General features: G+C 43.7%; 1 protein-coding gene across 13 annotated transcripts in view; it reads left to right on the top strand.

Annotated features, from left to right (window-relative positions):
• Positions 1-25,344, top strand: part of tspoap1 (TSPO associated protein 1) — a 96,796-nt gene that overhangs the window by 64,201 nt on the left and 7,251 nt on the right. For 5 of the 13 annotated variants that reach the window (XM_078172384.1, XM_078172382.1, XM_078172380.1 and 2 more), the window contains 18 exons: positions 788-910; positions 1,012-1,116; positions 1,354-1,404; positions 2,036-2,068; positions 6,272-6,452; positions 7,961-8,050; positions 8,501-8,706; positions 10,185-10,291; positions 11,221-11,330; positions 11,417-12,292; positions 13,804-13,955; positions 14,788-15,264; positions 17,876-18,265; positions 19,837-19,992; positions 20,258-21,097; positions 22,115-22,214; positions 24,214-24,353; positions 24,582-24,750. In XM_078172384.1, coding sequence (XP_078028510.1) covers positions 788-910; positions 1,012-1,116; positions 1,354-1,404; positions 2,036-2,068; positions 6,272-6,452; positions 7,961-8,050; positions 8,501-8,706; positions 10,185-10,291; positions 11,221-11,330; positions 11,417-12,292; positions 13,804-13,955; positions 14,788-15,264; positions 17,876-18,265; positions 19,837-19,992; positions 20,258-21,097; positions 22,115-22,214; positions 24,214-24,353; positions 24,582-24,750 — 4,306 coding nt within the window. Of the gene's footprint in view, positions 1-787; positions 911-1,011; positions 1,117-1,353; positions 1,405-2,035; positions 2,069-2,477; positions 2,499-6,271; positions 6,453-7,960; positions 8,051-8,500; positions 8,707-10,184; positions 10,292-11,220; positions 11,331-11,416; positions 12,293-13,803; positions 13,956-14,787; positions 15,265-17,875; positions 18,266-19,836; positions 19,993-20,257; positions 21,098-22,114; positions 22,215-24,213; positions 24,354-24,581; positions 24,751-25,344 lie in introns of all 13 variants that reach the window. The other 8 variants (XM_033610604.2, XM_078172387.1, XM_078172389.1 and 5 more) reach the window with 6 other exon arrangements.

Raw genomic sequence — 25,344 nt, 5'->3', positions numbered from 1 at the left:
TACTGAGCGAGAGGAAACAGGCTGCAATGTAACACACCTTTACTGAGCTTCCACTAAAAGTGCTTGTTTTTGCCACTGACAGGGGACTTTTTATTCGTATTTCCACATTTATTAATTTCAGGAAGCTTTTTATGTCCATCTGCTACATTCATGTTAATGAGGTGTGGTTATCACACAGATTCAAACCAAAGCAACAATGAATCACAATCAAACTGAAAGTCATTTATGTATTTATTGCACCATTTATTTATTTTCATAGTCATATTCATCTCGTCATTGATTTAACCTGGACCCAATTTTTCCATGTTTTTGTATCAGACTGACTAAGTGCTTGTTTTTGCCACTGACAGGCTCAGATTATTATTCTAAGTGTCTGAAAAAATTATGGAAAGGATCCCGACAGAGATAGACGTTTTTGTGAAAGAGTAAGATCCTTTTTTTTAAAACCAGAAACAGCCCAGTAATCGCGATGACCAAATCCACCAGACTCCATTTAAATAAACAGTAATTTTACCAACGTAAAACACACTTTATTTAGAGTCGACAGAAACAAAATAAAACTCACAAAAACAACAACTCACTCAACACTGGATCAGTTTCGAAACTTAGTCAGTTAGACACAAAAACATAGGGAAACAGGGTCCAGGGTTGAAAAATACTGACGTTACCCTTTAATGCTGAAACCTGGGGATGCAGTGACATCTCTACTCCAAGAGAAATGATGATCAAAACTATAAAAATGTCTGCAATAAAATTAAATCTCCGTCCTCCTGCTGTTGTTTCTCAGACTCGGGCTGAGAATGAGGAGCTGAGGGAAGATCTCTCTGAAGTGACCGCTCAACACAATTCAGTTCTCGAGGAGAACCAGAGACTCCGTGCCAAACTGGAGAACCTAGAGCAGGTCCTAAAGGTACGGCTGAGCTCAGATACTGTGAGGTATTATTTTCGCCTTCACTCCTTACCATGCTACTTTACAAAATAGCTTTCTGATGTGCTTTTCTTTTTGAACAGCATATGCGAGAGGTCGCCGAGCGAAGGCAGCAGCTGGAATTGGAACATGAGCAGGCACTGGCTATCCTTAAGTTCAAACAGGATGAAATCAAACGGTTACAGCGGGTGAGGAGCACAGTCTCTTGTACATTTTTCATATTTGACCAGTGTTTTTCTTGCTGAAATGAAACCCTCAGGTCCCCCAGGCTATTTAAACCTCACGCCCAGCAGGAGGCAACCTTTGGGCACCAATAAAGTATTGTGTGTTTTCACACGCAGCTTACTGTGATGTGAATTTTAAGAGCAAACAACCAATGTAACACTGACTTTAATATTGTTTTTTTTTTTTCTTTTTTTAATCAGGCTCAGTTATACGCCAAGAGGGAGCATGAAGGAGTGGTTCAGATGCTGGAGGTGAGTTTGTGTTACACCAGCAAAAACATAACATCTATACCATGTAGTGCTTTTATTACACTCAAGAACTTAGAATGACTTACCTAAACAAAAATCAAGTGTGCCCATGTTTATTATGTCACACAAGGGAGTGATTAACTCAGCCCCAACAAAAGAGGGGAGGAGTGTTTTATGCACTAGCTGTCTGATGAGATCAACTCTAATTCATTATTAAAGGTGTTTCTTTCCTCCATGAAACCAAGCAAAAAGAGTATAAATATTTGTATTACCCTCCTGCTCTTAGTAGACAGAAGCAGCACAATGAGCTCTTCGTTCTTATCTAAACACCTGGCAGAGAAGCTGTTGCAGAAGAGTCATATTTTTGTAGCACTCATGGGTCTGGAAAACCGTTTGAACAGATGGCTTCGCCGCTGCAGTGTGACATTTATATTCACTCTCAGTGTGAGTGTAAAGCACTTTGAATTCAAAATGAATCCAGACAGTCGATGACAGTTGAAGCCCCCATCTGTCTGACTGGCTGCTGATGTTAAACGATGCAAAAAAAAAAAAAAAGTCCCCCACAGTTGATGGCTGTATGTCTGTATTTCTCACATTGTGCATTTTGCTAAATGAAGTGTGTATTTTATTTTAGGAGTTGACTCAGCTTGTGTTGCGGAGGGAGCTGGTAGAGTATAGTTGCTCCTGTTTTTTTTTGTTTTTTTTTAACAAAAAATGCTTGTTTCCTTCCTCCTGCTTTGTTTCTCTCACTTTCTGTCTCTATTTAAACTCAAAGCATCACAGGAGAAAGTCTCTTCCCCTCTCAGGAACCTGAGCTTTGTTCCCAAGTTGACGCACTGCCTTTTGTAATCTGCTAAAAACACATTTTATAAGATCAAGCAGAATGAATTTCTTCATTTAAAAGGCAGTTGTTGGCTGCCGAGGGTAGAGACACATTCTAGTGATACGGGATTTTCAGACTGCTGTGTTTCTTTTTTATTAATATGTTTTCTCTTTCCCAGTTTCACTGTTTCACAAGCATGTGTTTACCTTTGTATATCTTTTTTTGTTCTTTGTGTTATCTCTTTGCTAACCAGAGTACACTGGACTGCATGCAGGTACTGTTAACCAATTTACCTTAGTGCCATAAAACCTCCCCTACCTTCTGCAGGTAGAACCACCAAACCCCTGTTACTTTTAGCTAAAGTGGAAACAGACGACTTTTCCTCCCCCGTGTTGTATCATACATGTTCCCCCATCGAATAGTGTGTCCATCTTGGTGGTTAGGGTTAGGGCGGATTGTTTTGGTCAGGTTTAGATGGAGGGGAAACATTCATCGACAAGGGGACAGTCCTTGACACAACACCGGTGTTTCTAAATGGTAATATTATTGACGCCGCTGTCGCAAAGACAACCGGATTGCTTTCTGTTTTCCTCAGAGCCTCCTTCATCATAATAGAATAAGCTAAAGCCAGGCTAGCATTACAGAACTTTTTGGCCGACTTATCCCTAGCCCTTTTTAAATAGGAATTGTTCAAATTTGCAGGAAAGCCCAATCAGTCTTCTTTCAGCATTGGCAGTATAAAAGCAAAATCGGGGAGTGCAGCAAAATGGCGCCTACCTACTTTTATTTATACAGAATGCGGCTTTTTCGGGGCAATGGGGGGCGTGAGCAAGTAACAAAATGTGTAGCTCAGCGTGTGACATAAACAGTGACGTAAACCAAAAAGGTTCCGCCAATATGACGACCCTACGAGGCGGAAAATTGGGCTCCTCGGATCAACTTGCCAATCCGGCTCTGTGTGTCTAAACGCTCGCAGCTTGCTGGCAAAACGGCCCAACATTAGCTGAAAATCAAGCAGTGTAAAAGGGTCTCCTGATTTACCTCCTGACAAACAGAGAAATCTGGTCTGGGACCTTGGTTGGTACCAAATTTCAGCACAGAGTATCTTGTATTGTGAGAGGTGTGCAGATCCAGTGTGAAACCTCTCAAACTGTTTACAGGCTCATCGGGGCCGCTCTGATGATTTGATGCTAACGTTAGCTAGCATACTTTTGACTGAAATTAAAACTGACATAAAATCTCACCTCCAGTTCTCACTGAAGTATAGACAACCCAAGCTGACCATTTTCTCATCGAGACCCCTTTAGCCGTCTGCTTTTGTTTTTCTCACTGCAAAGTGTTATTAACATTAACGTTTGAGATTAGAGACAAGAACATCTATGAAGATGCTCCTGATGTGTCTGATGCAACCTGATTTCAGTATCACTTAAGAATTTAAAACTCTTTTAATCAGAGCCTGGCTTACAATTAACCACAGCTAATTTTAGGAAAGCCACCGCAAGAAAACACACTCCTTGTTTAGAATATCAAACGGACAATAGATCATGGAGGTTTGTTTCTGGTTGCTAGCATTAGCAACATGGCTAACTCTAGCAGCCAGAAACATAGATATTTGTTTATTTTCTTCTGGCTTGTCTTGGCTTCTTGATAGCTCCTGTTCAAAGCAAGAAACAACTGTAACAAACCCTGATCTCAGTGCTATGATACTAGCACAGTAAAACACTTGGTAGTATTAATAAGTAGGCATCTTAAAGCAAAAGACTTGTTTATATCCACTTTAGGTTCACAGTGTTATATGTATACTGCAGCTGCCAGCAGGAGTGTCAGCCCTGCAGTAATTAGTCTTCCATAAATGCTTCATGTGGCCACAGAGGCCCATTTGATGCAGATGCAGTTTTTCAGGTTACCGAAGTGTGTGTAAAATCAGGTCATTCACATGAGACCAGAAAACAGTGTATGTGGCACAGTTAATGCTCCCAGCTGCACCGAGCACACTTACCATGCTCATTTGATCTGATGATACCGAGGTAAACTCTCCCTACGTATATACCCAACATGTCACTGATTGCTGATTGCTGTAATTGAGCATTCATTTGAGGTTTCCAAGTGATTTCTCTCAGCGTTTTAGCGCCTCAGCTCAGTGTAGCCAGATAACGACTCGCTTTGCGTAGGTGAGAGCTAACAGGAAATGTTGTTGAGACAGTTTTGTGCAGAAGCCTCCGTCAGATCTGCCTGCCAGGAAACTCCCACCGCAACCTGAAGTGAAATCAGCCACATATAGAAACTCAGAGGAGCTGAGACAAACCTCTGTAGTGTTCTGGCAAATAAGCCTGCAGTCTAGTGGCTTTGTTGAAGTGAATGAAGTGTAAAACAGAAGCACGTAATTTAACTTCTCATCATAACATATGCTGCCCCTCCAACTCTGGGTTTTACTCTTGTTTCCCATCTTGCCAGAAAGCGACCTGCCTTTATTCCTTTCCCTTTTTCTTTACGCTGAGCTTGTGATTCTCTGTCTTTTGTGTTTGATGACAAATGTTTAACAGATGTCGTCTGTCTTGCAGAAACCTAACCTCACATTGCAGTATTTCATTTTAAAATGTCTGTACAGGCAAAAAGGTTTCTGCATGACTCTGATAATTTAAGTTGCTTTTACATACAGGGCCCTGTTTTAATCGTGCAAGCATAACGACAATCGCAAGGTAGTGTGTGTGTGTGTGTGTGTGTGTATGTGTGTGTATGTGTGTGTGTCCTGCTGCCTTCAGATGGCTGCACAGATTTAATGAACTAAAGGAGAAGCTTTTTATGAAGCAGCTGTGGATAACAGATACTGTCAGAATCACTCGATAAATGCAGATGTTCCTGCTTTATCCACATCAAATGTTCTTTTTTGATGCTGATTTAAATGCATCTACTAGTCAGAGAGTGTTTTATAAGTTTGCTGTTGTTGGTTCAAGCACTAAAGTGGCACCTGAGTGACGCCAGAAGCAGAAATCTAAATATCTATTCTCAAAATCTTAGATACATTTTTTCGATGAAATACCAACAACTGGCTTTGCGGTGACTCATTTGAAGGACCCTCCCACCTGTTTGCACCTCTCCTCTTACAGTACCTGTGCATCATGCACTCTGCACTGGCCACTAAAATAACACACAGACGGACAAAGTGAATTTCAAGGTCAGAAAAAATAGCAAACTGTCGGAGCACTGCTTGCGCTTGTCGTCGTGCTGTAAAGAAAATAGGCCCACAGGGTCAGATCAATCCACATGACTGAGGTGTTACAATACAAAACTCAAGATCCACCTCAAAGGGGACCTGTTATGCTTTTCCAGATTTTTTGTGATAATGTTACAGTGTTGGATGTTCATATTAAACATAGCCAAAGTTTCATATAACAAGGTAAATGTCTGTAAAAGTAATCTGTGTGAGCAAAAGCATCAGGTGTCAGATCGGTCAGATTACTCTGTTTCCAACAAGACAACATGACGTCAGCTTGGGACAGATTTCTTTATATCGTCATCTGCTCCACGCACGCTACTGCATGTGTTTACTTTACATACGCTACTACATGAGGCTACATGCTAACGACAGGCAAACACGTCTTTGTTGCTGATTTTGGATCGTAGTCCTGCTGGAACAGTTGTGTTAAGAAGCTTTTATTGGTGATTATTCATGGTAGAAAGTGCCACTATTCATTTCCTGGCTGCAATGATGCTGCAGAGACACTGAGATACAGAGGACTTGTGAGGTTTTAAAGAGACGGGCGCTAAAAATACAGGTGTTCCAGCACAAAGAGTGTGAGGAAAGTAAAGTGTTTTTTGAACATTAAAGCATGTAAATGTGTTCTAGTATAAACCCCCAAAAATAGCATGAACCTGAAAACAAGCGCAATAGGTCCCCTTTGAAACACACACCTCTACATGTATGTTTAAACAATACCAACCTGTTCAGTAAAGCTTAGCTCACTTGCTTGCATATCTAGTCAGTTGGTTTAAAACTGCTTTTTTACTGTATGGCTGTCTTTCCTGTCTGTGACGCTGTATGTGTAGTCAAAAGTACGAGAGCTGGAGGACAAATGTCGCAGCCAGAGCGAACAGTTTGGCCTGCTGTCCCAGGAGTTGGAGAAGTTTCGATTGCAGGCCTCGAAGGTGGACGTGGCTGGCTCTAGCCTCCTCACCAACCCCGGCCTCTCAGTTCTGACCAATGGGGTGGGCCTGACTACAGAGCGAGGTGAGCCATGCTGCCATGACATGTACCCACACCCAACAGTACAACCTGTACAGAGAGAGAATCATAGTTGTTACTCAGGATAGATGCCTTACTGCAATTATCTGTACTTTTCCTTTTGATGTTTAGTGTAAACTGGCAAATACACAGTGGTGTCAACAGCCTTGTTTCCACAAGAGATAATGTCAGGTGATCTGCCTTAATCCGTCTTGTTTTAGGATATTCTAATAGTTGCATCATTGTCAAATTCAACTGTCACAGTGTGTATCCTTAGTTAGTTTTCAGTTGCAAAGGAAATCTTATCACCAAATAGCCACTGAACCCAGGCACAAAGCATCGCCTCAGTCCTTTTATGTACAAAATGCTTTCAAGAACATCCACGTTTTTTAACTGTCCCATCAGGGGTGCATCCTTTCAGCTGCTCATTATTGGCTTTTTAGTTTCCTTTTAAACAGTAAGGGCACATGAAATGATGCCTAAAATGTCAGTGCATCAATGTTGTTTATCAGTAATTACAAAGTGAGCAGTGTCAGTTTAGCTTGTTTTACTCGGATTGTGAAGTAGCGGCACATGTTTTTAGAATATTTATTATAATGTAAACCCAGCCACAACTGCCCTTAAGGGTATTTTTGAACCTGGACTCTATTTTACCATGTTTTTGTGTCTAAGTGACGAATGGGAACAACAGTTGTTGAAATTGGTCCAGGCTGCAATGTAACCACTTGGGGTATGTTTGTACGGTCAATGTATGTCCACTAAAAGTGCTTGTTCTGACAGGCTCAGATTGTTATTGAGTGTGTGACAACATAATGCACAGGATCCCCACAGAGATAGAGATTTATGTTAATGAGTAAGATCATTTTTGTTTAATTAGAAACAGCCTCGAAATCCGTATCGCCGAATTTACCAAATTCCATTTAAAGAAACAGTAATTTTATTGTGGTTAAACATACTTCATTCAGAGTCGACAGAAACAAAATAAAACTCACAAAAACCATCTTGGTTTGTCTTTCCACTGTTCCAACAACCACCAGCTCTGGTTTGGTTGAAATAAACCCTTAATTCAACCAGTTAGATGTGAAAACAAGTTGACTCTATACATGCTTAAATTACTGTTTATTCAAATGGACTCTGGTGGGTTTGGTGATAACGATTTCTGGGATTTCTCTGGTTAAATAAAAAGGATCTACCTTTCTATAATGTTGTCAGGTACTTGTTAAAAATCTGAGCCTGTCAGTAGCAAAAACAAACAATTTTTTTGTGGATGTAAATTAACAGTGTGAACATGCCCAGAGTGCAGCTTGCTTGGCCATGTCTGTCTACAGCCATCTCACTTAATACTGGACCAAATTCAAAAAATGTTCCCATCAGTCACGTGGACCCCAAAACATGGGAAAATAGGTTGAAAATTCTGGTTACCCTTTAAATATAACAACAGTGCAAATCTAGTCCAAATCTTTCCTCCTGTATATGTCCAACCTTTTTCTTCTACACTGTTCATGTGTTTTTAGACTGCACTGGTGGCTCATGGGATATGGTGTCCCTGGGTGAAATAGCCTTCTGGAGTCTCGAGGGAGGTGACACTCTCTCCTGCCCTGAGGGTAATGATCCGCTCGGTACTCTGTCCGTCACTGTTACTCATTATATGTGTTGGGACTGTCACAAGAAGCACGGCATGTTCTAACCCGTCATCTCACCCTCACCATTACAGTCCAGCACTGCAGCGGAGCTTGTCTGTAGTCCTCACCCCCACATGAGGGTCAGTGCTCATGGGCTGAGGTGAGAAATGAACCAGTTAAGCCCCTTAACAGTGCTGGTGTGACACAAGGTAGTGCAACCTCTGACCTCAGACAGATGGACACAGGATTTTTTTTTCCTCCACTGTTTAATCAGCCGGGTTCAACCTTGAGTGTCCTGCATGTCAACCAGTGACCTCACCCACCTTGCTGCTCGTGGATTCAGCCAGTTAAACCAGTGAGAGGGCCGGGGGGGGTGTCATCTATTAAAGTCATGGATTATGTATTATCTTCTTCCCCTCTCTTTCCTGCTAGATGTGGCTGCTGCACTGCGGCTCGGGGCCACCCCCCACGCTGCAGGGCTGTCCAGGGTGGAGCGCTCGCCCGTCACCAAGCATCGAGAGCTGCCCACCATCAGTGTCAGCAAGTCAGGCTCTTCCTCCAGCAAGTCAGAGACCACACACCTCACCCCCAAGTCTGACACCCACCTCAGTCCACACAAGTCAAGTCCAACACACGAGGTACCAGCTCTGAGAATCAAAGAATCATCGTACGTTACTCATTTCAGAATAAACACTTGTGTACTGATTATTTCTCAGGAGCAGTTTCAGTCACCTTCACACATACTGTGACTAAATACGTGTTTCAACATCCTTTTTTTGCCATGACTAAGACAAGGTGATGATGGTTTTTGCTTGACTACATATACGAGAATATTGTCCAATGACTAAAAAAGACTAAATATCAACAGACTGACTAAAACTCAGATAGTTCAGGTTATCTTTCACTAAGATATGACTAACATGCCCAGACTTTGAGTCAACTAAAATTTGACCAAAAATGAAAACAGGATGAGGTTGCCTGAATATGATAAAAACTAACAAGGGTATTTAAGCCCATTATAGTCCAATAAAAGGAAAAACACCCCCCAAAAAACCATTCAAATCTTTCAAACACCGTGGAGTCTTCGCTTCAGTTGGAGTACACAGAGTTGGAGCAAGAGGCACCTCCAAGAACCAAACAATGTCTGACAATAAAATGAAGGTTGTGAAAAATATTTGAGTTGTTCGAAAGAGACATGCAACATCAACCTGGGGGCCAGGGTCGATGTAGAAACATCAGACGCTGTCTCCAGACATATGAGAGCCACCTAGACTGAGCCACCTAGTTGATCTAGGGGAAACACTGAACTGTCGCCGTGATATACACTTTGCATGTATGGCAAAGAATGGTTTTCTTTTGACCTGCTATAAATAAGTCAGGTTTAGTGTTAATTTTAATCCTTGGTTGGAAGTTTGGTGTCTTAATGTTCACCTAGGTCACATCGATATGCAGGACTCCTGCCTGCAGCTCTTCCGCTTTCTTTGTTTCTACATGCTCAGGCAGATTGCTCATCAAGATTACCAAGACAGCCATGCACGATCACATTGATTGTGGGGACTTAATGGATTAAAAAGCCCTCCTTAACCTCCCTGTCATCTCACGCGAGGACAGAGACTGTAGCTGAATATGCCACAGCTCCCTCTGCTCATTCACGAGAGGAGTCATTTGGTGTTTTTGTTGTGCCATGTGTCCACAGAGTCAGTGTCAGGTCTTGTACGGTAGACAGGTCGGTGGTCTTTTCATCTCGTCAGCACACATTTCAATAAAGCTCATATTTAGTGAGATAATCCATTCGCCACTGTGGATTATGAAGGTTATACAGTAGTAGTTGTAAGTGATTATCCTTAAAAAGGTTTTCCCAGGGAGCTATAAATATACACACCCTCTTATTGTGCCGTGTGTGACAGCTATGAATGGAAGTCACAATCAGGTATCCAAGTGATTCTCTACTAACAGTGACTCACTGATATTAACTCACCTTATAACAAGAATATCGTACTCAGTATCGTCACATGAGATAGATGTCTTTTTAATTAGTTTTTGCGCGGCAATGCAAGCAGTTTTAGTATTACCTAAACAATCCAAACCATTTATCTTTTGTTCATGGTGTTCTCAGGTGGACACTGCCAGTGAAGTGGAGGAGCTGGATATTGATGTAGCCCCAGCTCCTTACACAGCCAGCAGAGGAGCAGCAAAGCTTCAGGTTTTCATTGCCAGATACAGGTAAGTATCAAACTTAAGCAAGGTTTAGCAAAGAATAACTTCAGTGTTTGTTCAACCTGGACCCAATTTTACCTTGTTTTTTTGTCTAAGTGAAATATAAAGACAATCATTTTGAAATTGGTCCAGTATTTAGAGACAACGATACGGCCACAGTGTCACTGTACATCTGCTAAAAGTGTTTCTTTTTGCCACTGACAGGCTCAGATTGTTATTCTAAATGTCTGACAACATTATTGAAACAATCTCTGCAGAGCTAGACCTTTTTGTCAAAGAGAAAGATCCTTTTTTTTAACCAGAAACAGCTACAAAAATCACCATCGCAAAACCCACCAGATTCCATTTAAATACACAGTAATTTTATCATCATAAAACACACGTATTTCAAAGTGGACAGACACAAAATTAAACTCAGAAAAATCGTCTTGGTTCATTTTTCCACTGTTCCAACAACGACCAACTCTGGTTTGATTAAAATTAACTCTTAAATTTCTGAGTTAGATGTGAAAATATGCTGGCTTTATGCATGCTAAAATTACTCTTTATTTAAATGGGGTTTGGTAGGTTTGGCAGTGGCTATTTTGTGGCTGTTTCTGGTTAAACAAAAAGTATATTACTTTTTAACAAAAAGATCTGTCTCTGTGAGGATCCTTTCCATAATGTTATCAGACATTTACAATAACTATTTGAGCCCGTCAGTGGCAAAAGCAAACACGTTTAATGGACATACATCAACCGTACCAACATGCCCCAAGTGGTTACTTGCAACCTTTTTCAACTAACTAAATTCTGGATGAATTTAAAAAATTGTTGTTCCCGTTAGTCCCTTAGACACAAAACCATGGGAAAATAGTGTCCAGGTTGAAAAATATGGGACTTACCCTTTAATATGTGTTTTAAAAATGACTTCATGGTAAATTAATTTTCTCCAGCTATAATCCGTATGATGGCCCCAATGACAACCCTGAAGTGGAGCTTCCACTCACTGCTGGAGAATACATCTACGTGTATGGAGACATGGATGATGATGGCTTCTATGAAGGTAAATCTTGAGTATTAATTGTTGCATCTACAGTTTCATATTTCTGTCTTGGCATGGTACTCAGTGTTTATTGTGACTCCTCCCAGGTGAGCTGATGGATGGACGGAGAGGGCTGGTCCCCTCTAACTTTGTGGAACGTGTATCGGATGACGATGTCATGAGCACACACCATCCAGAGACGGGGGACATGTCCCATAACTCCTTGCTAGACAGCAGCCTGCACAGTGCCAGCCACCAGCATCACCTCCACGTGGGCGTCAGCGCCTCGGAAAGGACCGAGGTGTCTGCCGCCTTCGGCCCTGCCTCAGCCCCCTCAGATTCAGCATCGGCCTTGGCTGTCCCAGCCCCCCTCACCAACGGCCTGGACTTGGATTTGGAGGAGGTGGGAGTGGACATTGTGCCTTACCCACGTAAGCTCACCCTCATCAAGCAGCTTGCCAAGAGCATCATCATCGGCTGGGACCCTCCGTTGGTGCCGGCTGGGTGGGGCAATGTGTGGAGTTATAATGTGTATGTGGACCAGGAGCTGCGGCTCAATGTGCCCTTCGGTGCCCAAACCAAAGCGGTGCTGGAGCGGCTGGACATAAACCTCAAGGCCTACCGTGTGTCAGTGCAAAGCCTGACAGAAAAGGGCCCCTCAGACCAGCTGCGTTGCAGCATGCTGGTCGGTCGGGACGTTTGTGTGGCGCCCACGCAACTGCGTGTGGAGAGGATCACCGCCACCTCTGCCAACCTGACCTGGCTGCCCAGCAACAGTAACTATGTGCACATTGTGTCCTTGAATGAGGAGGAGTGTGAGCTGGTGAAGGCTGGCTGCTGCTCGCTGTGCCTCAATAACCTCCTGCCCAGCCTGCAGTACACGGTCAAAGTGGAGGCACGGCCACACCGCACGCCATGGGAGTTACCTGTGGAGCGGCGTGAACACAGAAGCGCTACCATCACCTTCACTACACTGATGGCAGGTCAGGATTTAGTGTTTTATGTAATATCAGATGTTCTTTATCTACACTTACACATCTGTGTTCTATGGGTCATGAATCAATAAGACTAATTTTCTGCATTTAAAATCTAATATATTTATGTTGGACAAGAGAAGGTACAGAGCATGTAAGGACGAGTGGAGCTCAAATGTTGGATCCAGAAGGTTTAATTTGGACAACTTTTTGAGAATCTTTAACTAACTAAACTGTTGGGCAGCGATTCTTAAATTAGGACAACACAGTTAGCAGAGCGTCATGTGAGCTCAGTGTGTTGTATCCTGCAGTCCAAATTAAAACCTTATATTCAGCAGTGGTGATTCTGAACCCCTCATACAAGAACATTAGTTTATTCATGAGAGCTGCTCTGACTCACCTTTTCTTTAAGTGTATTGCTTCAAAGGAAAGGGAAATAGGTGACTTGGTTGGTCATTATAAAAGGGAAAAATAGACACAGCATATTGTTGCAATATTTGATGTGGCAATATTGTCTTGATACACAGACACCAAGTAGTGATTTTTAATGATATAAATCATAAATGTTACTTCCTCAGTCCACTAGATATATTTTGCTGCAATAAAAATGATTGCAGTGAGACGAAGAGACTGAAAGCCCCATCTTACGACATGAAAACAGATGCTGACAAAAACACTTTTTTAACTTGCAATATTTTGCAGTATATGTCATAAAAATACTTAGCAATTTGTAGTATGCAATAATATTGTGCCATGACTCATACTTAGACTCACACTCACTCCCAATATCCTACACAAATCAGCTTCATACATATTTCTGAGTAGCTGCAGTGGAAATTTTAAACTAAGCTAATTGTTAAGAGGGAATTATTTTACGAGGACATTATGACCAGAGGGATTGAAATATGTCAGATTGCAACAGAAACAGTAAAAAAAGACGCAATTACCGAAATGCCCTTTCCTCTTTTGATGGATATTTTCCTGCCCTGCCCCCAAAGCATTGCTACAAGTCAAAAATAATCTCAAATAATTGGGATTCCATGTAAACAGGGAAGCGAAATGTGAGGTCTTTTAATATTTTGGTGAGAATTGAGTCACTGATGTTGAGTTTTTTTAATCCCAATCATCAATTAATGTCAGTTTGTGGCGGCAGTATATATCACCACTCTACTCCCAGTCAACAATATTTCATTTTTCATGAATAAATCTTAAACTTAAGATGCTTATGTGTGATTAGTGTCAGTAGCTTTGAGTTGTTTTTCTCTAAATGATCCTTCAAATTTGCTTAAGTTTCATGCCCACAGTCTGGGAACTCAGGTATATGGTTTCTACATTTCTTAATGTCCCCTTAGAGTTTTAGATGGCTTCTTTTTCTCTCCATAGAATCATGTCCCCTTTGTGATAAGAATCTCTTATCCCATGCACTGTAATTTCAGTATGAGTGAATATGAATATAAAAACTTTTTTTTTTTATTTTTTGCTTGCCGCTGGCTGTGGTATGATGTTTTCCATCCCTGCAGGTCCCCCTGATGCTCCTCTGGATGTCCAGCTGGAGCATGGCCCCTCCCCGGGCATTGCCCTCATCAGCTGGCTGCCAGTCACTATAGATGCTGCCGGGACCTCCAATGGAGTCCGTGTCACTGGATACACTATTTATGCTGACAAGAAAAAGGCAAGAACTTGGAGTGTTTGTTGGACTAAGCAGTGCGTTTTGGTTTAATCGTAGTATTTATGGAGTTGAATGAAGAATCCAAAAACGGAGAAATTTCCTGATGTATTCAACTCATAGGGGTCCACATTTATCAACAGCAAAACTATATCAAAACATCCATTTACAAACTCTCACACAACTCGTGCAGTATAATCCAAGTCTGATTTATCCTGTCATATGCATTTTTAAGCTTTTTTTTTCTTAGCGCCAGTGTCATCTTTCAGTTGTTCTTAATGAGTAGCGAGTGGAGGAAAACCGCTGCACCCAGCGTCTTTTTTCAGAGCACCCCGCCTTTTTTGTGCAGCCACTCTGAGTGCTTGAAGTTGAAAATCTTTGAACGTTTCAGAAGGGTGCCACTTCTTTAGCTAGGCTACTGTCTACTGTCACAACAAAGTCAAAAAAGCTTATTTCTTGGGAGCAGATCGGCTGGCGTACATTGGGTGTCGCTGGCGAGTGTTTTTATCGCCATTCGCTGTGTAAGCTTAAAGTCGACTGTGTAGTCAACCCTGTGGCAATGTGGCGTTAAGTTAGCTACCTGGCTAATGTCGGTGTCAAGATATTGTTGTCATAGAAACAAAACCCATTATATGTCATTAAAAAAAGCACTGCCAACGCTTTTCTGGACACAAGCCCTAAGAATGTTCTCCTGTTTTGGATTCTTCGTTCACCTATGAGGCATGGGAGAACAACAAAATTGTCTTCATGTATTCAGTGTAGCATGGGGTAAGTAATTGACACAAATGGTCATTTGGGGGTATTCCTTGAAAATGTACCTGTTGCTCTCCTATCCTAGGTGCTGGAGGTGTCTTCCCCAACAGCCGGCAGTGCCCTGCTGGGCCCCTCTCAGATGCAGTCCTTGCTGGCAGCTCAGGAGCTCACTGTCCGCACCATGTCCGCCCATGGGGAGTCCTGTGATTCTTTACCAGTCAATGTGCCCTCCAAGCTGGCTGCCATCATGGCAGGTCCAGCTGTCGCCGCCCCAGTTGTGCCACCCCTACCCTGCAACCCTACGGGTTCCAGTAACCTGCCCTCTCCCCAGTCCTACGGGAACTCTGCTGCCAAAGTCTCCATGCTGCCCAGCCCTTTGCCACCAGACACAAACATCACTGGCCTCACAGTGGAGGCTGCTGCCAACTCCCCTCACGCTCTCCACCCAGAAGGTCTTCTCTTAACTACTTCATATGTGAACGCTTGGGCCAACCCCTGTTCTGCTGCTGCCTTGGCTGTATGTGAGGCCACATTACCAGTTGCCTCCACCATTACTCCAGTGGTAATACTTACTCTTCCATCCTCATATATATATATATATACAGTACAGGCCAAAAGTTTGGACACACCTTCTCATTCAATGCGTTTTCTTTATTTTCATGACTATTTACATTGTAGATTCTCACTGAAGGCATCAAAACTATGAATGAACACATGTGGAGTTATGTACTTAACAAAAAAAGGTGAAATAACTGAAAACATGTTTTATATTCTAGTTTCTTCAAAATAGCCACCCTTTGCTCTGATTACTGCTTTGCACACTCTTGGCATTCTCTCCATGAGCTTCAAGAGGTAGTCACCTGAAATGGTTTCCACTTCACAGGTGTGCCTTATCAGGGTTAATTAGTGGAATTTCTTGCTTTATCAATGGGGTTGGGACCATCAGTTGTGTTGTGCAGAAGTCAGGTTAATACACAGCCGACAGCCCTATTGGACAACTGTTAAAATTCATATTATGGCAAGAACCAATCAGCTAACTAAAGAAAAACGAGTGGCCATCATTACTTTAAGAAATGAAGGTCAGTCAGTCCGGAAAATTGCAAAAACTTTAAATGTGTCCTCAAGTGGAGTCGCAAAAACCATCAAGCGCTACAACGAAACTGGCACACATGAGGACCGACCCAGGAAAGGAAGACCAAGAGTCACCTCTGCTTCTGAGGATAAGTTCATCCGAGTCACCAGCCTCAGAAATGGCAAGTTAACAGCAGCTCAGATCAGAGACCAGATGAATGCCACACAGAGTTCTAGCAGCAGACCCATCTCTAGAACAACTGTTAAGAGGAGACTGCGCCAATCAGGCCTTCATGGTCAAATAGCTGCTAGGAAACCACTGCTAAGGAGAGGCAACAAGCAGAAGAGATTTGTTTGGGCCAAGAAACACAAGGAATGGACATTAGACCAGTGGAAATCTGTGCTTTGGTCTGATGAGTCCAAATTTGAGATCTTTGGTTCCAACCGCCGTGTCTTTGTGAGACGCAGAAAAGGTGAACGGATGGATTCCACATGCCTGCTTCCCACTGTGAAGCATGGAGGAGGAGGTGTGATGGTGTGGGGGTGTTTTGCTGGTGACACTGTTGGGGATTTATTCAAAATTGAAGGCACACTGAACCAGCATGGCTACCACAGCATCCTGCAGCGACATGCCATCCCATCCGGTTTGCGTTTAGTTGGACGATCATTTATTTTTCAACAGGACAATGACCCCAAACACACCTCCAGGCTGTGTAAGGGCTATTTGACCAAGAAGGAGAGTGATGGAGTGCTGCGGCAGATGACCTGGCCTCCACAGTCACCGGACCTGAACCCAATCCAGATGGTTTGGGGTGAGCTGGACCACAGAGTGAAGGCAAAGGGGCCAACAAGTGCTAAACACCTCTGGGAACTCCTTCAAGACTGTTGGAAAACCTTTTCAGGTGACTACCTCTTGAAGCTCATGGAGAGAATGCCAAGAGTGTGCAAAGCAGTAATCAGAGCAAAGGGTGGCTATTTTGAAGAAACTAGAATATAAAACATGTTTTCAGTTATTTCACCTTTTTTTGTTAAGTACATAACTCCACATGTGTTCATTCATAGTTTTGATGCCTTCAGTGAGAATCTACAATGTAAATAGTCATGAAAATAAAGAAAACGCATTGAATGAGAAGGTGTGTCCAAATTTTTGGCCTGTACTGTATATATATATATATATATATATATATATATATATATATATATATGTATGAGAGACCACAACTTGTTTGTTGTCCTTCCAGTTCATGCCAGTGTTCTAAAACAACTGGGAGTTAGTTATTGCAGTTTAGCCTGGGGATTTGACCCTCTTATAAACATAATCAGCAGCTGGTAGCAGTGGTAGCTCATGGAGTACATTAAGGTACCTTAAAACCCTTAGCACCTGATTACTGCAATCTGCATCAGCAGCAGCCAGCATCTCTATGGCTCGCTCAGTCAGTCAATTGGTAGGTCCCCAAAAATTTCCCCACCCTATTCGGTCAGAGTTTTTGCCCTTGCCACAGAGATCAAGTGTGTGAAGGTGTGTGTTTGTGTTCATGCCAGTTGGCTAAAAGCGATACATGGTAATGGGAGGGGCCGATCGCAAAAATGCACTTAACTTACAAATGGATTCACAGACTTGCACAAATTTTGTGGAAAGATTGTTCATGGGTCAAAGAACAGCTCATTAACTTTTCGTGCTAATTGGCAAAAAGGGGCAAAGCATGGATGCATTTATGTATGTGGTTGCAGCTTTTGCAAATTCGCTAAGTAAGGTAAGTGTAAGGTTAAATGGGACTTAATTTTCCATGTCATAAACTTCTTTGTCCATCACAAATTAATGTCCATAAATCAGCTGAGAATCAGCTTATAACTCCAGAACTTAGAAGTTGTCCTTAAGGTAATCCAGTAATAGTTGTCTGTACATCCACGGGTACACTGCAAACAGGAACTGCTGATTGATAGCTCAGAATATTGAAATGGTGCCAGTTTGCTAAATGGAAACAAGTTGTTGTCTCAGTTTTGTGTGTCTGGGGCCCACACTCTCAGACTTTAGAAGCCCCTCTTCTAAAAGAACCAAGTTAATTAAATAGCGTTGTATTGACTGTCTTTCTTATCTTCAGGTTAATGTGACCTCCCCCCCAACCGCATCACCTCAACCATCGCCTGTAGCAGCACCAGCACCAGCACAGTCACCGGTAACAGCAGCAGCAGCAGCAGTGTTGGAGCAGCGCAGAGACACCGACAGCCCTGGAACGATACGTCCTTTCCCATCTCTCACAGAGTTCATCGAGGACTCCAGTGCCAAGCTCGGGACCCCTGAGCGCATCCCTACCCCACCCAAAGCCCCGATCGCAGACTTCCTTAACCCTCAGGACATTAACCTCCACCGACCCCCCAGCATCTCACCGCTGGAGTCAGAGGCAGAGGAGGAGCTGGAGAATACCCGCTTGGTGTCCATCGAAGAGTTCTTGAGACAGGACCAAGAGCCAGCGTACTGCATGAAGCAGCAGGTCAGACATAGACCCTTAATTCTCTGCCTGAACCCAATTGAGCCAAGTGGGGCTGTAATTTCTCAACATTTCCCCAGGCTAAGGCCCAAAACTACTACTGTAGCTCAAGCGCAGGCTCGGACAGAAACTGTGCAAGTTCATGTAGGGTTGGGCGTGATTTTTTGGGACCCAGTCAAAGCTCTAGTCAACCCTGATTCGCTGACACTTTCTACTGTTCTGTAGTGTCAAATACTCAATATCCCATGAAATGACTAAGAAGGATGTAAAATATATATGTGCTTCACAGTCTAAAGACCATTCTGCATACTCTGTTTCCAACGTTTTTTTGGTTTTTTTCCTCAGCCCAGGATGGATTCTTTACATGGTCATTTGATCCAGGCACACTACTGCAAGTGTTTACATTGTAACACTGCTACATGTAGCTACATGCTAATGTCAGGGGAAACATGTCATCTTGGTTGCTGATGTTGTTGATTTCTGCACGATTTTGGATCATATTCCTGCTACAACATGCCCAGTTGTGTTTAAATGCTTTCTTGGTGGTTTTTCACAGTAGAAAGTGCCGCCACACGCCGTTTCCCAGCTGCAGTGACGATGCAGTGACACAGATATGCAGATAGTCCCAGGAATGCTGAGCAGTCAGAGCAGACTAGGCTTTTCAGATGTGGGGCTTAGGCCTTGATTAGACAGAGCACATTTTGGAGGTTACAAAACATGAGGCCCACTGCATTACCGTTTTTTGTTGAATCCTGGGCAAGTGCGAACAGAGCGCTTTTTGCTACTTGCTGTGTACTTTTTTTAAATATTGTTGCTGGGCAGCTGCCAAATCACCTGTCTTTAGCTTAACCACTATGTTGCTGTGAAGTAAGCTCATAGATCTGTACCTTAAAATCTGGCAAGCTATTCTCAAACTGTACGCTGGTCACAGGGAAACAGAACAGTTTGGGTACATGAGATCCTCAAAAAGAGGAGGAACCACAGGGAGTTTCCACCAGGTGGTCTAGGAGCTTCACATGGATGATTGTTGGTTGTATTTTAGGATGAGTCAGGGACAGTTTGTCCATCTACTGTCAATCGCTCAGCCTAATTACAGTTCGTAAAACGTTAGAAAGTAGTTTTAGCAATAATTGGTTCAGCTATGTCTTGAAGCTTTACCAGGGCAACAATGAAAGCGAGCTAATGTTAGATTCACAGAAACCATGTACGATACTTGTGTTGTCATTGCCACCACAGAAGGCTCACCCCTCAATTAATTTGATGGGACAATTGGAAAACCCACCAACGACGTCCCTTAAAGTTTTTTAAACTCGAGGCAATTAGGGCGCTCCTGCGAAAAATGCGACATGCTCAGGAACACAAAAGCAGCAAGCAAAACACTTCACTCTCAAAACCATTACAAAACGCACTCTGTCTGATCAGGACTGAGCATCCCAGACACAGGGTTAACACAGGTGGTCCAGCACAGACAGTCTGAGTTAAAATAAAGTGTTTTTGTCCCGAAAATACAAGTATGAACCTGAAAATGAGCATAATAGGTTCTCTGGTTGAGAATGTTGACGTATTTTTTGCAGAGTCACAACAGAGGGCTTGTGGAGCCTCCCAGTGATTACCACGCAGACAACAGCCGTTCAGATCTGTCTGACATCCTGGAGGAGGAGGAGGAGGACCTTTATTCAGACCACCTGGGAGAAGCACAGGCCAGGGGCTACACAGTCACAGCTAACAGGGTAAAAGAACGATCGCACAATATATTTCACTGCCAAACGCACCTTTTGAGTGACATATACTTCTTTCAGTTTGTCTTGTTATGTTGTCATTGGGTGTTTTTTTTCTGTTATATATTAATCATGCTTGATTGAGATCATTTTCGTCCTCTTTCTTTTCTCTTTCCTTTGCATGGCCTCTGTTTTGTTTGCACTTCCCTTATTTTCTCTGACCAATATGATATCATCACGCCATCACCTGCACTGTCTCGCTTGTGTGGTCTCGTAGTCACGCAAGTTGGAGACTCCAGACAGTGATGAGGAGGTTCTTGAGAGGATCCTCAAGTTGCCTGCTCAGGTCCAACACAACACGCAGCTGTTCAGCATCCCTGAGGTGACAGAAGAGGAAGATAGCAGTCAAGAAGAGCTTTTAACCCACCGCAGTCACCCTCGGCCCAGGCCCAGCCACCTTCGCCACAGAGACTCAGAACGCCTCCACCATGCCCCCCAGCATCACCCCAACCCACATCCACACCCAAACGTTCCCCCACACCATCACCACTTCAACAGGGATCCTAGATCACTAACCAAAGAGCCTTTACTCAGGCACGGATCCTCGCAGGTCAAACCTAAGACGCAGCACAGGGTGCACTACGCAGACACGGTGGACACCATCAGTTATCCTGAAGAAGAGGACCTGTGTTTATATCCGGGTCCCACCAGCAAGCGGGTCTCAGCCCGCTGTCCTTCCCAGCTGACCCCCACCAGCAAAGCACTGCTCAGAGGGCTAGGGGACCGCCTTAGGAGGGAGGCCATGCTCAGGAGTCAGATGGCTGTCGCCGCAGCAGCCAACCCCGGCTATGGTCTTACCCCGCCAAGACCCTACCCAGCCAGCAAAACAGTACACACTGTGAGGTCACAGATTGGTCGCGGGGTGGAGATTGACGTGGAGTATGGCACGGATGACAACGAGGAGCCTGTGGAATACAGTCCGGGGGAGGTGGTGCTGGAGCAGATGAGCTCTGAGTGGTGGGTGGAGGGGGCTCAGATGGAGCACAGCAGACCTCATCACCGCCGAGGGCTGAAGGCCGATCCGCTGGTAAACATTGCTGCAGGCCAACTGCAATGGGTGTGTTGTCCCAGCCCGCCCCGCTTCCCTGTAGCTGTGTGGATCTAACCCTCTGAGTCCTTTAGTGGATGTCACCTAACTCCACCGCTTAGTAGACAACTACGTTTTCCATCGTCATCATCATCACTGCAGTGGACAAAGGGAGGTTAGGTAGCACATTGTGTGGCATATAAAAACAGGCAAAATGCAGGATATTATTTATCATTTATTATTTCATGTTACGCTAGCCTAACACCAAATGACTTTTCAAGCAATTTGACTATCACAGACCAATATCCAATGTCAGAATGAAATCATGAGTTGTGGCGCAGTCTTGTGATCTCAGTTGTTTGGTGTAACATCTCTTCCTCACATACAGGGTGAGCAGTTTTTCAAGCAAGCGATATATCTTAGCCCGTTCGCTGACACACAGAGTAGGTTATGGCAAAAGGTTATGGGAAAAACTGAAAACCGAAGCAGAACAATGTTCATTTATTAGCATCGCATCCACTTAGGAAGAGGTGTGAGGTGGTCAGAGTAGTTTAAACCAGTCCATCACCCAGTGGCCTCAGACTTATAATCTTTGTAAGATTCTGTGTCTGCCAAAGCATGGCTCAATCTGTCCTCCCTCTGTCTGACTGCAGTACTTCCTGTTGCATTTAAATTCTCCTCCAACCACTCAGCTTTTGTCTTTAACTAGTCAGTACTGCCTTGTCCTGAATTAGGTTAGAGGAGTTGTGCTTTGGTCTGCTAACAAACACCACAGTGCAAAAAAGGAACATGTTTATGCTGAAACAGTAGAGTGTTGGAAACCTCAGGGTTTTTTGCACTTGACAAAGTTTTCATCTCTACTGAAACAATTCAAACAGATCACATGAGGAAGCATAGTTACTGAATATTGCTTTAAAAATTGAACAGTTGTAGTTGTTGTTCATTTCCTCTGACCCCTAAGGTGTCCTCTCCTCCCCAGTAGAGATTGTGTTTCAGTGTTTAGATGTTTGTCTTATTGCCTTGTTTCTCTTTCTGCATGTCGAGCAGGAGCCCGGCCAAATCCCTCCAGCTGAGGCCGGCCCATCATGGGGAGCGCAGGCTGAGCTCTCTTCTAAACCAGCGTGCTCACAGGCCAGGCAACTCAAAGGTCAGAGACCGTTTCCTCATTTCTCTTCCTGCTTCCTCCGTCTCTTGATTTCTTTCCCTCTCTGAACTAAGCAGCCTGACGCGATGCTGACACACCTGTGCTTTCTGTTGGCAAGTCTCTCCCTCTCTCACATGATGGCAGGCAGATTAGCACCTTGTGTGGGAAGGGAGGGGGGAGGAACTGTAGCTGCAGCGAAGAAGTGGGGGAGAGCCTGCTAAGCTGAGAACCGGCTTAACTCAAAGTGGCTTGTCATGACAGGAGGAAGTGACAGACATTAAAATAGTAACCTCGATTAGCCAGCAAAGAAACGGCCTGCAGTGAGGCTCCTCCTCCTTCACATCTTCCCTCACTCTTCTTTTTTCCGCTCAGTTGTGATGACACAAACATTACCCTCATGAATAGACCTGACCTTTCTGGTAATTCGGGTGTGTGCACAGTTGACTACACACACACACACACGTATACACGTGCACACAGATAGAGGAAGGGAGCAGGGAGAAGTTCTGTCCTATATACTAGAAAATCAGTGAGGATGTGAAAGTGAGCAAGTTGTCTGCCCGTGACTCTTGCCACAGATGGGCTGATTCTCCCTAATGAGATAGAGAACACGTCTTAAAGTCTCACAATGGCTCTTCAAACGTGTCGCTTGCCGTCAAATAGGCTACAGTTGTAATGCTTTTAGCCACCCTGGTGTTATACCTCACGACTGTAGCTATCAGCGCTACACGCCACATTTACAGGCTGCTTTGCACGATCTGTGACGTTGCACCTTTGATAATGTTCTTTTTTTTTTTTTTTTGCCCGAGTGTTTCAGTGACTGTCCTCAGATTTAGATCAGAGTGTGGGTCAAACACTGTTTCCCTGGTGCTCGCTTGCTGCAGATCATGAACGAGTGCACGTTTGTCAAACGGCTCACACAGCTTAGGATCAGTGCTTTAGCTTGATTACCTCTTTTAAGGACATGCCTGCGCTCGGCGAGCGCTGTTCATAGCAGCAGTGCAGTTGGTGGGAGGTGGGGGAGGGGCAGGGTGGCTATGCTATTTGCAGAACTCATTGCAAGCAATGCATGGCTTGTGTGCAGAGTATGTGGAGTGCACTAATGGAAAGAATGAATTGTATTTAGTTTTTATAAAGGCTAAGTTAGCCGAGCAAAAGAAAACAAATGAATTGCATAACAAGGACAAGGGATTCAGGGCTGTGTGTTAACTTTGTTTGCGCATAGCACTGGTGCTACAGAGGTTAACACTTTGTCCACATTAGATACATCTGGTGTATGAAATTAGAGTTTTGATCCAGCCCAAAGAATCAGGCACAACTTTACATGAATGTACACTGGAGCCCGAAGTATGGCAGCAGTTTTGGGCTTGAGCTTGATTAAAGATCTAAATTTGTATTGTTAAAAACATACTTAGCCCTACAGCTAAGGGCTGACATGATTCCTCGCAGCACTTCTCCTTCTTCTCTTCCTTCTGTTATTTAAAAGTCTGTGGTCTGCTCTGCGTCTAAGGCACAACCAGTTCAGCAGAGCAGGCTGCGCCCCTCGAGCCATCATCTTCCAGTGTGCACAGTGGTCCACGGCGGTGTGGCGTGCAGATGGTGATCCCTGCTCTCCACTGCATGTTACGCACATCTCTCCCAATGCTGGGGAAGCAGAGGCAAATTCTCCCAAAGAAGTCGTCTTGCAGCCCCATCACTCTCGCTCTCGCTTTATGGCGCCTCCCCCTTTCCCTCTCGATTCAGTCCAGTCCACTCCTGCCATTTTCTCATAAGAACTGCCAGTTTCAGTTAAATAAAAGAAAAAACACAGATTAATTTGTGAGAACCTGACCCAGTGGTATATGGAGAAATTACAGCCCAGCTAAGCCCGAACCTGTCAGGCTGGGTTGGGTCCAGTCAGGCTCAGGCAGAGAATCAAAGTGTGATATGAAATGTCTGTATTGTCGCAGTGCTCCACTTTTTTATGAACAAATCTGTCGCCCGTGTGTGTGTGTGTTTGCAGGTGTTGATTCACCAAAGATGAAAGGAGAGAGTGACATACGGATCTTTGTGGCCCTCTTCCCTTATGATCCCGCCACTATGTCGCCTAATCCTGATGCTGCTGAGGAGGAGCTGCCCTTCACTGAAGGACAGATCATCAAAGTATGTCCCCACACAGCTCTGACACTCATGATGTTTTCATTCAAAGCATCCCTGATAATCTCACATTAACGGCAGGGCTGCAGCACATGCAAGGTTAAACATGCACCCTGTGTGTAATGGTCTTCTCATGAGAAACATTTCTGTAACTTTGACTTGTGTTTTAAAGCTCAAAAGACACAAAGCTAGCAATATAGGTGTGAAGATACACCGTTACTCTCCTCTCTGCAGGTTTACGGAGATAAGGACGCAGACGGGTTCTACCGAGGAGAGTGTGGTGGTCATCTGGGCTACGTGCCGTGCAACATGGTGTCTGAGATCCAGGTGGAGGATGAGGAGACCCGGCAGCAGCTCCTGCAGCAGGGCTTCTTGTCCACAGCGGCCTCCATGGAGAAGATAGGTAGGTGAAACTGCCTCAAGACAACAAACAGTGTCCTCTTGGTAAATTCTAATGATGCTGGGTGCTGTTAAATGTGTTCTGTTACAGCTGAAAATGAACACATTTGGACATCCTTTACCATAGGTGTCAATTGTAATGTTTTACTCATGATGTCACCGCTGTTCATGTTACAGTGGTAAGTGAAAATAGCAGCACAAGTGTTACAGAAGCCAGACCCAAAATATCTATTATTTACTAAACTTTATTTTTGTAGCCATGAGATTGGTCAACTGTGTGAAAAGAAACTTTATTAATATACTTTTGTCTGTGGTTAATAGCTTCCTTTGCATATGACATCATATATCAGCACTCTTGTCAGATGGAGGGCATGTTTTAAAGATTGAACGGCCTCAGCGGGACGTTTAGCATTTACGTAATACAGTAAACAAGCTACTTGCGCTAATGACAGATTGGAAACGGGCAACAACATTTATTTCAGACACTAGATATCAAACAAAATCCAGAGACTGTGTCGTATTAAGTATCTGTGAACTCTAAATTCACCACCTCTAGGCAGAAAAAAGAAGATAATGTTATCTCGGAGCCTTACAGTGC

The sequence above is a fragment of the Epinephelus lanceolatus genome, chromosome 11 (assembly GCF_041903045.1).
Source record: "Epinephelus lanceolatus isolate andai-2023 chromosome 11, ASM4190304v1, whole genome shotgun sequence".
NCBI classification, from domain to species: domain Eukaryota; kingdom Metazoa; phylum Chordata; class Actinopteri; order Perciformes; family Serranidae; genus Epinephelus; species Epinephelus lanceolatus.
Note: the sequence above shows the minus strand (reverse complement) of the source record. Positions and strands in the feature narration are given on the sequence as shown.